This window comes from Rutilus rutilus (genome assembly GCF_951802725.1).
Source record: "Rutilus rutilus genome assembly, chromosome: 21".
NCBI lineage: Eukaryota > Metazoa > Chordata > Actinopteri > Cypriniformes > Leuciscidae > Rutilus > Rutilus rutilus.
The window spans coordinates 6,419,329-6,433,021 of record NC_140226.1 but is presented as its reverse complement, the minus strand read 5'-3'; the positions used below and the strand labels follow the sequence as shown (position 1 = coordinate 6,433,021).

General features: G+C 36.4%; 1 protein-coding gene across 2 annotated transcripts in view; it reads left to right on the top strand.

The window, feature by feature from the left end:
- The first annotated feature begins 2,628 nt into the window (after nucleotides 1-2,628).
- The window catches only part of ralgapa2 (Ral GTPase activating protein catalytic subunit alpha 2), a 204,543-nt gene continuing 193,478 nt past the window's right edge, over nucleotides 2,629-13,693 (top strand). For both annotated transcript variants that reach the window (XM_084393878.1, XM_084393879.1), the window contains exon 1: nucleotides 2,629-2,856. In XM_084393878.1, the coding sequence (XP_084250004.1) occupies nucleotides 2,751-2,856 (106 nt within the window). In that variant the 5' untranslated portion in view covers nucleotides 2,629-2,750. The remainder of the gene's footprint in view (nucleotides 2,857-13,693) is intronic.

The following is a 13,693-nucleotide window of genomic DNA, read 5'->3' as shown; positions in this document are numbered from 1 at the left end:
GACTTCCATAGTAGGCTATTTATTTTTATTTTTTTCATACAATGGAAGTCAATGTGGAGCAGCAATTGTTTGGTTACCAACATTCTTCAAAATATCTTCTTTCGCCTCTATTGCAATTGTGAACAATGGTCAATATAATTCCTCTTTATGCACACAAAAACAAACATATTTCAAACACTTTTACTATAAGCTGACAACATGCACCTTCTCATTTACACTTTTATTTATATCAGTATTCAGGCAAAGATAAGATTGCAAATTAGAGGACAACTAACCATTTATCCAATTCATTTTTCTTAAAGGTAGTTCACCCAAAAAATTAAATTTCTGTTATAATTTACTCACCCTCATGTTGTCCCAAACCTGTAAGAAATCTGAGAGATTTCTGTCCCTCCATTGACAGTCTCTGCAGAAAATTTGGACTAAACCACTAAATTCATATGGATTAGTTTTATGTTCTCTTTATGAACTTTTTGAAGTGTCAAAGTTGCATAGGCTGTCAATGGAGGGACAGAAAGCTCTCAGATTTCATCAAAAAGATCTTCATTTGTGTTCTGAAGATGAACGAAAGCCTTATGGGTTTGCAACGACATGAGGGTGAGTAAATGATGACAGATTTTTCATTTCTGGCTGAATAAACCCTTTAAAGCTTTAGTACAGAATTCAAATAAAGCATATTGTAAGATGGCATTTTAGCTTTAATTCAATTACCAGCTTTGCAGGCACATTCTTGTATGGCAATTTGCAAATGCATTTGTTGGTAAACCTCATAATGTTAATTTGCAACTAATTGATTGCAATAATATGACACATGCAGATGCCGGCCAGCAACAGACACATGGACACAGCCATATCACCCTGGTTGTCCATTGAAACTCAGGTTGAGTCTGGTCAATAATACCTGTGAGACCACCTGGGGTAAACCAGGTGTCTGCTGGCAGAGGTGTTATTGAGGCCAGCAGGGGGTGCTCACCCTGTGCTCTGTGTCGGTCATAATGATGGGACACTAGACTGAAACAAGCACCATCCTCTGCATGAGATGTTAAACCAAGCAAAAGTCCCATTGCACTCCCCGTAAAGACTAAACTAAGCAATGGTTCTATATAGAACCTGAAAGCGTTCTGTCAGATGCTGAGGGGTTCCATCATGTCATCATTTTATGGATTTAGTTTTAATTAATTCATTCTGTTATAATAAATTTGTATTTAGAATCAAATGTTATGAATTAAACAGCTCATAAACATACTTTATTGAAAAAAATGCAAATAAACATGAAAGTATTATGCAAAGACATTTATCCTTATACAAAATCTTTTTGGCATAAAAGGTTCTTTAAAATTTTGTCAAATATTTTTGTATTATATAATTGACTATTGTTCCAGGAAGGTTATGTGCAAGTAAATTACTAGAATTCGGTAATTAACACATTATTTCACACACTCTTTGAATAAAAGAAAACCCTTTAGAGATCCCCATGATCATTGTATGGATTTGGTGTTAATTAATTTTGTTTTAATTTATTTATCTTTTTAATACATTTTGTGAATTACATGTAAAAAATGTGTTTGTTTATATAGTGCAGCTCATTGAAAAGGAAAGGGAAAAAAGAATGTGATATTCCATAATTTTTTTGTTTTTCTTGTTTAAGAAATAATTTTTGCTGTACAAGCTTTAATAAACATTTTTACTAAACATTTTCGAAAACATTCCTTATCAAAAGTAAAATTTTGTAAATTTATGGTCTAATATTAAAAACAATAAATGCTATTAAACATTTTACTAAACATTTTCGAAAACACATTCCTTATCAAAAGTATAATTTTATAAATGTATGGTCTAATATATATAAAAAAGAAAAGCTATTAAATCTATGTTACATTTAAATCCACATCTAAATTGATCAGAAGTCTAAATACTGCATGTTTGTGATTGGTGGAGCACATGCGCAGTAATAGCAGCAGCAGGTGGATGCAATATCAAGATCAATCACCAGATGGCGCGCGAGTATAATCTACCACTTCAGGTACACCTGCTACATCTGAACCCGCGGGCTACGTCATGACGAACGGGATGCAATCATATCTTTTATCTGTTCAAATATCTTTGAAATGTTTTATAATAATGGCACATACTATTAGGACATATAAATTATCTGGATAATTCTATGAAAATAGTTAAATATGGCAAATGTTTAAAACAATTTTTTGAAAGCGTGATTTTTTTTTTTTTTTTTTTTGCTATGTAAAGAGTAGTAGCAGTATTAGTAACAATAATAATTATAACAACAACAACAACATGAGGTAGTGTGTCTGTCAGTATACTTCCGTATTTACACACCCACAACGGCGATATGTGTTGCCATATTTTCAAAAACACTCTAAGTTATATAGTTTTGTATATAATATAGAGTATATTGTCAAAACACCTCAGTGCACGCCTAGGGATATTGTAATGCTACTGCTATATAACTACTTAATGTAGATCAAATATGTCATATTTTTCGTAGACTAAACCTTTGTTTTGTCAAGAAATGGGCATCCGTGCCAGCAGAAAGCCTGAAAATATTGATCTAAATGTGTTTGTTTGTTTCTCTCAGTGATCGAGGGGAGTTTTTTCAGCGGATCTGGCGCCCGCCGTCGGTCGGTTCGGTCAGTCAGTCAGGCAGGCAGCTGCTGTTCTTCACACACACACACAGGTCTGAATGGTGAAAGGAAGGTAAAACCGGCTACAAAATCGCCTTTTACACCGGAATGTTCACTCGAAGGGGTTATGGAGACGTCAAGAAATCTACACAGAAAGTTCTGGACCCAAAGAAGGATGTTTTCACGCGTTTGAAGCATCTACGCGCGCTGTTAGGTGAGTGAGACTCTGACAGGACTGGAACATTGAGAGGCATATTTTCCCTACACCACGGATTTATCCTCAGCAAATCTGCGGGTTTCAGGGTTTAAATGCCACAGAGATGTTCAAATGGGTGTTTGAATGTGAAACAGGGGCTTTAATGTGCGTGTTACTCCATTTGTGATCGATAATGTATGGATTGAATGATTAGCGTTAGCTAGCTTATCGTGCTACATCAACAACAGTCCTGACAGCCTGTTTTGTGTGAATATACCAAATATATAAACAACAGACATGACACGCATACATGTGTGAATATATACAGAAAATATAAATAACACATGACACACACACACACACACACACACACATTTGAACAACAAACATAATACAAGGATGTTTTTAAACATACACACACACACACACACACACACACACACACACACACACACACACACATATATGTATATATATGAAAAACAAATATAATAAAATGACATGTCTAAATATACACAGAATATTTAAAAAACTGACCTGACAGTATGTCATGTGCGAATATATGTACCAAATAGAGATTTTGTTTGCATATTGCGTAGTTGTGCTTGCAGTCAATTGTTTTATACATTATTTGTGATAACGCTATGAAAGATGCTAAATTGTGAGAATATACTTTCTGGCCTGGCTGTCATACAAAGAAATTATGAACACATGCCAAAAACAAGAGAGAACCAACAAAATATTAGTAACTGATTATGTTGTGGTCAATTTATGCTTTTTGCTGTGAGGTTCTTGTTTTTTTGCCCTTCCTTTCCCAAATAATCGAACTTGTAGTCGAGTCATTTCAAACAAATATCCCCTCTAGACATCACTTTTGGCCACCATTGTGTACCATATCATATGGTAGAAAATCTGTAGAAAATGCTGATATAGAAACTTCGACAGCTCAAGTATGTAAATAAGTAAGAAACAACAACAGAGTGTCTTTAAAAACCCCTTAAAGCTACTTCCTTCTGCCACGGATTCAGATCTCAAGTTGACAGTTTAAAAGTTGAGCCAACATGGTTTATTATAAAGGCCAACTGGTAAAACAAAAAAAACTTCTATCAAAAATTAAAACCACAATCGCAAATATAGTCGAGATCCATGTTTGGATTTATTACAGTTCATCACTGAGAAGGTTTGATCGCAGATTTAGTCGCAGCAAAGAGCGCAAGCGGCTCGTAGACACTTTCATTTAAGCAGGAAATCTCAAATGGAGATCGCTGAACTGCAGCTTACTTTTCTGTCTGTGTTTTCAGATCATTCGCGCTTCTTCTGGAGTGTAGAGAGAGCACGTTTGCATTATTGCCAGATTGCAAATATTAAGCAAAACACTGAAGAAAACATGTTCTTTCAACAGAAAAGCTCTGATTGGGGGATTTACATTCTTGAAATCTGGCAACCGTAATCATGAAAGATTGTAGCTGCTTTTTAAAAACATTCTGTAATGTTTCGTCCTCATTCATTCGACAAAAACTAAGTGATTTTGGTCAAGTTTTTATTTTTTGAACTAACGTTACATTTTAGTCTTGTCTTTTTTCATCAATGATATTGCATATTGATATAGTCACAGTTATCGTTTAATGACATTGGAGTCGTCTCGTTATCGTCTCGTTATCGTCTCGTTATGTCTCGTTATCGTCTCGTTATCGTCTCGTTATCGTCTCATTTTATGTCTAAAAGGTCGTCAATTAACATTTTATGTCATGGATTTCGTTAACACAATTGACACTAATAGCGAGCTAGCTTTGAAAGCATGAGATCCTTCCCTCCATTCAGTGCGTCTCCAAAGCAATGCCTCCTTCAAAACACATGAACACGCACAGCAGGAGCAAACAAAAGTGTCATGAGAGATGGTGTTAAACTACCTCATGTCTCAAAGCAGGGCTGCACGATATTGAAGAAAAATGCGATAACTCATTAAATAATGCGATATGCGATACGATAAAGTGTGTAAAATAAACTTAAATAATCTTTAAAATATATTTAAAATTAAATAACCTACATACGTGTTTAACATTCTTTTTGTGACAAGAAAACATCCCTAAAACTTCTGAAAGTGAACCGCAGTGTTTTACTGTGGCATAAGAAGTGTTATTTTAACATCAGTGTAAACCACGGGGGTTTAGGGGTTCAGGTTATCCTACATTAGGGTTATTTAACAGCAGAAACTGAATTATCAAATATAAAAATAAAACACTGCTTAGGCAAATTTTCACTGTATGAATTTAAAATATACTGATTCTTATTAAAGCTACAGAAGTTATTCAGCCAAGAGCAGTGAGTGATTTTGTTCATGACCCCAGTTATTGCAAGCCGTTGCGCTATGCATATCACGATCTATACATTTGCGATATTTCGATAATTTCGATATATTGTGCAGCCCTAACTCAAAGCACATAACATTACAATAATAATGAACATAATCAACTTAAAGTAAAACACTAAAACTGCTGCAGATTTATTTTCGGAGTTAATAGTGTTGCCATTGAGACGCATAAATTGGATTCATGAACTGCTCCGTGTATGTCTCTTCCAAATGACAGTAGTTCTGGCGTGAGCGTGGCATGAGCTCGTTGTTTTGGTTCAGGAGGAACTGTTTTGGATGCGGTGCTCGGTGACTGACGTCTGTCTAACTCGGTATAGCTTAATAAAAATGCGCTGATGACGTGTGATGTCAAGTGCGCGGAGGTGTGGACATGCATGCGTCGACAGACAGGTAGAACATCTTATCATTGCATTCGGACCGAATGCAGTGATTGGACGACATTTTATGGTCCTAGTCCTTCCACCAGCATAACAGAAAATGCTTCTGGAACAAATGACCTCCCTGCCTTTAAACGTCACTTTACAACGAAGGAACGCTGAGTCGCCTCATTGAAGCTAGATCTTTTCTTCCAGGCGCTTTAATCTAATTTTAGTATTTAGTATTGCTTGTCTTCTATTTTGTTTTATTCTGTTTTTCTTTACTCTGTTCAGCACTTTGGTCTGCTTTGCTGTGTGTTATATATATATAAGATTTACCTAATTTACTTAAGCTTATTGTATGTAGCCTATAGTATTATGAGAGAGAGATCGACTATGCGAGTGCATTACCTGCAGATATTCTTCAGGTCTATCATACAGCTTATTAGGGCTGGGCGTTATGGCTGAAAACTGTATCACGATATAAGTGTTTCATATCGGTCGATATTGATAATTATTGATCTTTTTTATGACCTATTTAAAATAAGGACCAGGAGACAAATATATTACATTTAAACATTTTTTTATTTTAAACTTAACCTTCCTCTGATTATAATCCCCTCAGTTATAAAGGCAGAAATGTCAACAACACAACCATGGAAAACACAAATAATTTACATGTAAAATCACAATGAACACTTAACAATTATCTCTTAACATTAAGGTGCGAAATTAAAGAATACGTAAGAAATGCTTAATAAAGTGTAATTAAATAGTGCAGTGTTAAATATAAACATAGAGAAACCGACGACGGTCTTGCATAATTTGCAGACGACATTGGTCAGACTTATAAAATCCAAAAACCTGCCATACCGGCGAGCCGACTTTACCTGTTTTATCAACAATCGCTGCGGCACTCATTTTCCACCTATCACTCCACGCCGGTTCTGTTACTGAAGAGGCCAACACGAGGCAACGATATGGCGCAACCAAACTTGATGTTACATGACCGGCTGTTAGCGCGTCACCCCCTACGTTGCTAGGTTACCAGAGAGTGAGTGCCTTTGTTCATGCAACCAAACTTGCTTTGCAACCTCTGGTTTCTTCCAACGAAAAAAAAAAAAAAAGATTGATATTGATTACGTGTCTATCGCGATACATATCGTTACCGTTTTATCGCCCAGCCCTATAGCTTATTCATAATCACAAAATCAGTTCGAATGCCCTCTGAGGAAAGCGGTGTCTTTGTCCAAAACAGCGCTAGTCAAAGCAATTGTAAATTGCGTCTAAGGCGTTGGTTAAAGTAAAAATAAATGTCCTTGTTTACATCCTTGTTTCAGTCCCTTTCAATATAAAAGTCTTTGCTACTGACTCATAAAGACAATAATGTAATGTTCACTGAAGTCGAGATCACAATTACTAATGGATAGGGCTGCAATGATTCACTCGTTCTCTCGATGCATCGATTACAAATCCTGACGATGCATTGACCTTGAAACATGCATTTTGGCATCGTGAATCGTACATTTCAGTCAATAATCGATTTAAAATGCTAAGAATCGAATTAATTGCTATTTGATAGCGATTCAGTGCTTTAAAACATATAAACAGTGAATCGCCCCTCACAGCTCTCCTTCACACCACTCTTTTCATTGGACTGCGCTCTCTTTGATGCCCAAAAATGCAGTCTAGTTTGCAGCTCACTGGGTTTTGAGAAACATGAAATCTCTGTACTTGCTCTTTGTTTCACCTTTTAAACTTTTTTTTTTTTTTTTTTTACACTGCAAGCTGTCTTTATATGAATAGTTTATCACTGCTTTTCCTGCTGACTCATTTCTGGTTCAGTGTCAAGACAAGTAAGCAGAGGCCAGAGGTCAGAGGATGCTGTCTTTGACTTCCTAGTGTGTTTTTGTGGTCGGTGTATTCGGAGCGAGATGAAACCGGTGTGTTTTGCACATCAGCTGTTATTAGGATCTCCAAACTATCACCCAGCTGCAGTGTGACATTGTCCAGTGTTTTCATAAAAGGAAGAATTTCCTCTCACAGGCTGCTTCCTGTGTGGACAGGAAGTGAGGATGAGTGATGGCGCTATAGAGAAGTGCCATTAGTGGCCTGATTTTATTTATTTATTTATTTATTTATTTATTTATTCCCCCTAATTTTTTATTCTCTGTGCTGTTATTTAGCCTATGTGTTTGGTTGCTTGTATTATTGAGTATGATTTGGTCATGTGTTCAGGACATTTCAGGCCTAGTTAATGAATCACACACAGACAAATCTGCCCAAGCAAAACCTTCACCAGTGTCCTTTTGCCCACTAAAGGAGCTGACGTTTTAATGCCAAATCGTTGGTGCCTATAAAAACAAAACCGTTCACATTTTAACCGGCACTAGTGCCAACGGTACCTTTTTTCTGTCCTTTAGGCATGTTTACCTCAATAACTGTGAAGAAACTGTAAGTCATTTATAGAAGTCATGTATACATTATGCCAGAGCTGCCTTGGTCACCGTGTGCCATTGTCTGTGATGTTTGTTATACTGTAATAGTTACCCATAAATAATTGGCTACTAGCTGCTTAATTAATTGAATTCATAAAAACAGCCTTTTTTATAAAAAAAATAAAATAAAAAAATTCTATGAAATGGTTTGGTTTCCACAAATTCTGTGTTATGTATTTTCTGGTAATCAAATTAAGACATAAACCATTGATTTAATTAATCTTTTAATCGTATGAAATTAAACTTTTTTTTTTTTTGTCAAACAACACGCTGCACAACTGAGCTTTATACTGTTAAAATTAGGCCTAAAACATGTAAGAATTGTGATTATTCCTTAAAAAATTAAGTTTTGATAACAATTTCTTATTATTAGTGCTCGTATTATTATTACATTGAGACATATCTAAATTCTACTGTACAACAGTAATATATTTGTCAAGTTGAACTGAACTTTTATTTTGACGGGTTGCCGTGAATTGTTTGCATTATTTAGGCGTTTTTTTATTTCTTTGTAAGGCAGTAATTATTTTGATAAGGAAATGTGGCCATAGGAGTGTAAAATTATATATATTTTTTTTATTACACTGGTCCACTACTGTCTACTGTACTGTACAGTGTTTGATTTCTGTTTGGCACATAGCTTTTAATGGTGAGCCTTTTGTTTTTGTAATCAGGCTCTTAAAAATATGCATTTGGATTTAGATTTATTGGACAATATAGATCGGTTATCCACTTTCAAATATGGCAAATTCATATTTTCATATCGCTAATGCATCCCTTATAATCATATCTTTTTTATTTCCCAGACAGTTAAATAACAAGTTAAATAGTTCCAAATTCCAATAGTTGTTGAGTTTGTACCAAAAACGCATGTTTTGATCAGTATTAATGTTGTGTCTGTGGGTTAGAGTCAGAGAGCTGCTGTGTGTGCGTTCACTGGTCATGTGTGGTTGAGCATGGTTGGGTTTTGTAATTACAGCAGCACCTGATCACACACAGCCTGCCTTCACCCCCCCCATGGCCACTATCAGTGTGACAGGACAACGGTCAACACCACAGTCCGGGTCGTAGGGATGACCCACTCCACTGGCTCGTCTCTAAAAATCTGGAATCTGAGGGTGCATACAAATCTAAACATTGAGAAAATCACCTTTAAAGTTGGCATTTATGTTGGCGATTGTGCTGCATTCACTCACAAAAATAAATGTTGTATATATTTACGGTAGGAAATTATCGTACAAAATATCTTTATGGAACATGATCTTTTCTTAATATCCTAATGCTTTTTGACATAAAAGAAAAATGTATAATTTTAACCCATACAATGTATTGTTGGCTTTTGCCACAAATATACCCGTGCGACTTGTACTGGTTTTGTGATCCAGGGTCACGTATAACAACCCTAGAAGTATTATTCCACTTTTAGTTCTGCAAACTAAACCTTTGCCATTTTCTTTGCACATAATAACAGGTAATGAAATGCCCTCAAAATGGCGATGCACGTTACTGATTAATCTTAAATGTGGCACTGAAGCTAAACACAGCTGTAGAGTTATGCTTGTGGTTTAAACAATTCATTTGTTTGAGCTTAATGCTGCATTATGGGCTGTTCACATAGGAGGACATGATTAGGGATGTGTGAGACTAGCCGGCTAGTGATTAAATGAAAGGCTACTGCTACTGCTAGTCGACTTGGAAATAGGAAACGACTCAAACGACTCGTTTACAATTATTATTATTTTTGCACATTTAATGTTTTGCTTTATATTTTTACAAAGGCTACGTTTAAATTACCGTCACGTCATCTTGAAATGAATATATTCTTTTGAAAAGTGTATATCTGCAGCAAAACAAAATCATTTAATTTTACATCAGGTTTTGCATGCGTTGGTCTTGACTTCAGTCGGGTTCAGAGAAACATCCACTCGCAAGACAAGCTTTTCCTTTTTCTTCTATGGCATGTCAAACAGGGGCGTTTCTAGGTTTTAAAAACATCAGGGGCTGAGCCCGAAACATCAGGGGCTGGGGGAGGGTAATTAGATAACATGATTTGATACAGAGAATAATGTATATTGTAGGCCTATATGCGTGGGGCAGACTGGTTTAAAAATTCAGCCCTGGCACTGTTGCCGCACCAGCCCACATTACCTCACAGACACGCGCATTCAAATGTGAGGTAGTTAGGGGGGTTCCCGGAAAAATTTGGATTTCTCGGACGTACATATGTGCATTTTAAGGTGTTTGAAGGCCAAAAAAATTGGATAACAATAGCTTTAAAAGCATGTCAGTGGGCAGTAGCATAAATTATTTGTCAAGCAGTTGACAGGTGAAATATTCAAACACATTCGAGGACCATACAAATATTATAAATTCATCAACTCATCAACTTATAAATATATATTTATACTTATGAATTATCAAGCTAACTAAATCACACGACTGCGCAGCAGTTCACATGCACTCACAATAAAAATACAATATAATTTAAAACAAAGACAAGCTCATTATACAAAGGAAAAAATATTACAGATCTAGACAAATTGAGTTGCTTATAGTTAAAAGAATGTCATGAACGATCATTTAGGCTAGATGTATTGATTGCATTAGTGCGTGATATTGAAGAGTGCGCGCCTCGAGCACACGGCTGACACTAGGGCTGTAATCAACCAAAGAAAATCTTGGTCGACTGAAGTCCTGAAATTTTCGACTAAAAATGACGTTAAGAAAAAAAGCGTTAAATTAATCAGCTGCGCACTCTGCGCAGTACTTGGCAGCCTTGTTGTCTGCCTAAATTAATTATAAATAAACATAAAAAAAGAATAGTAGGTTATTTGCAGTAGGCCTATATTAAATCGTTTTTTACCTAATTATTTTGCACTGAAATGAGTCTGACACACGAGTCTGTCGGCTCTGACAGCGTTGCATCACGTGCACCTGCGCCATATCATAGCCTATGATTTCCGAAAATAGTGATATCATCACAAGCACTTTTGAGGAATATGCAACATAATTTAGACAATTGTTTTTGTCATATGTATTATAATAACTGACAGACACTAACGTTATCATTTCAGCCGCTCTGTGCAGCCGCTCTGTGGAGCTCAGCTTAGACACGAATAGACTATTAACTTTATATTAACGAATAGACTATTAAAAAATGCTGCCACACTGCCGATGTCTTTGTTGACATGGTAGAAGAGGACTGACTGACTATGAATTAAACGCTCTCACAATTAAATTATATTCAGCAAACCTTCTAGTAGCTTTCTTCAATCTGTCGCTCTTCTCCAGTGGGTTGGGCTAATCCAAAAGAAGTGAAAACAAGGGGGGTGTTCTGAAGACAGACTGTTACCTGGGAAACAGGGGTGCTCTGAAAACACCCCCATTAGCAATTAGTGCTTTCCATCTGATGAAATGAACGCGTCAACACGGCAAAACTGATGAAATGAACGCGGCAAAAAATCGACCAATCAGAATTTTGGTCGAGCCAGAACGTATCAACCAAATAATCGACTAATCGACTACAGGGAGAATTACAGCCCTAGCTGACACAACAGGAAAGTTCGTTTTTCTGAGTTTTATATTCTGACATATACCGTGACAACATCTCATCTGACAGAGGACTGTGCGGCGCTGCTGACTACGTTATTAAAAAAAAAGAAAAAAAATTGCTGTGAGATTGTTCGCTGTTGCGCGCAAATCCTGGAGATATTCTAGGCTGAAATCACTCACGTGGTGCGTCTCTGTGTGAGACAGATTTCAACAATCACCAGTCAGAGACAGCAGCCAAGCCAAAGCACAATGAAAATAAGGCAACTTATGATTTACATGGTTTACATAGGCTATTGTCCGGTTTCATATTTGTCAGTCAACTTTTTAAAATACATTCGGGGCTACACTCAAAACATTCGGGGCTGAAGCCCCGGCAAAATCGGCTGGCGCCGCCTCTGATGTCAAACTAGTATAACAATTAAGCTTGCTTATAGGCTTAGGGACAATACGGTTTAAAGGAAAAACATTATAGATGAAACTTACTTGACACTTGAACAGTTGTTATATCAACATCCTAACAAAGAAAATATGGTTAAATAATGTAGTTGTCAGTACACGACAAGCCTTTGCTTGTGATATTTGCCGCCCTGCATGTGTACAGATACTTTTCATACACGAGAAGCGCTTTCAAACCCAGACACACAAGTGGTTGTTGTACGAACAACAATACCTTAACGTTCTGACTAATGTGGACTAACTTTAATTTGAGGAAATCTGTTTAAATAGGCTATTTATTAGGCGTGGGAATCTTTTGGTACCTCACGATTCGATTTAAATCACGATGTGGTTAAAAATCAATTCTCGATTTTTGAATCGCATTTCAAATCGATATGTGCATAGGGCTGGCTATCGTTAAAAAATGTTTGATACCGATACCGATACCATGACCTTCGATACCGGTTCCTGGACGATACTTTTTTCGATACCAATTTTATAAAAATAAACAAATAAAATCTGTTTTAACATTTACATTACCTCAAAAAAAAAAAAAAAAAAAAGTTTGTTGACTTTTTTACGCTCATATTTTGAGTCTGTAAAAAAGCACCAATGCTTAAGTTTTCTATGTATCCTAATCATTTAACATGTATTCTTTAAATTAGCTCATTGTTTCTGCCTTAACTGTTAATGCATTGTTTAACAATGAAACTGAATGAAAATTTTATTGAAATGCATTAGCCTACTTACACACCTCTGATAACAGATCACTCTAAATTGTAATTTAGACACATGCGCTTTTTCTGTAAAGCTTCTTTGAAACGATACGTATTGTGAAAAATGCTACAGCTACAAATAAATGTGAATTGAATTAAATAGGCCACTGGGGGGTGGAATATATGCCTGGTATATGCCACATAAAGCTTGCCGCAAAGCACTGGCAAAAGTAGCCTAATGATTATGAATGTGACGGGAAAAAATTGCAAGGAGACATTTTAATTGTTTATTTATAAACTAGTGTTTTCTGAGTCAGTGTTGGCTGCAAAGATGAAGATGACGATGCTGACTCGTCATTCCTGCAGTGTAGTGAACGCCTATAGAGAGAAATGCACCTTTCATTTGGAATACAATGTATTACAATTTGTTTCGAATTGGTTCTTTTAAAAGTAGACATTTCAAGCTTTCTATGTGCCTATTTCTCATGTCTGTGAGGCAAGTATCCATACGCTGAGTGTCAGTTTATTTGTGATGCGCTCCAGTTCTTGCTGTCGAAGACTGATCAGCTTTCTGCTGTTAAGTTTATTCCGTGCACTGTCAACTGCTTCATCAGATTTGTCGTGTTGCCGATCTTTGCAGCAATTATCTTGTCGCAAATATTGCATTGCGCGCTGTTGGCATCGAGTCTGGTGAAACTTAGCTACACTTTTTATCTTTTCAACATATTATCCATCTATGTGGGTTGGGACGGGTACACACACACACACACACACACACACTACAGCCTCACATGCGTACCACGTCTTTTTGGGCAACCGTGCAATCTAGTGTTTTTCCGCCACAGCCAATCATGCTGCATGCACTGACGTTTACGAGATTAACCCCTTAGGTATCGAAATTTGGTACCGAAAAACAAGACAATGTTT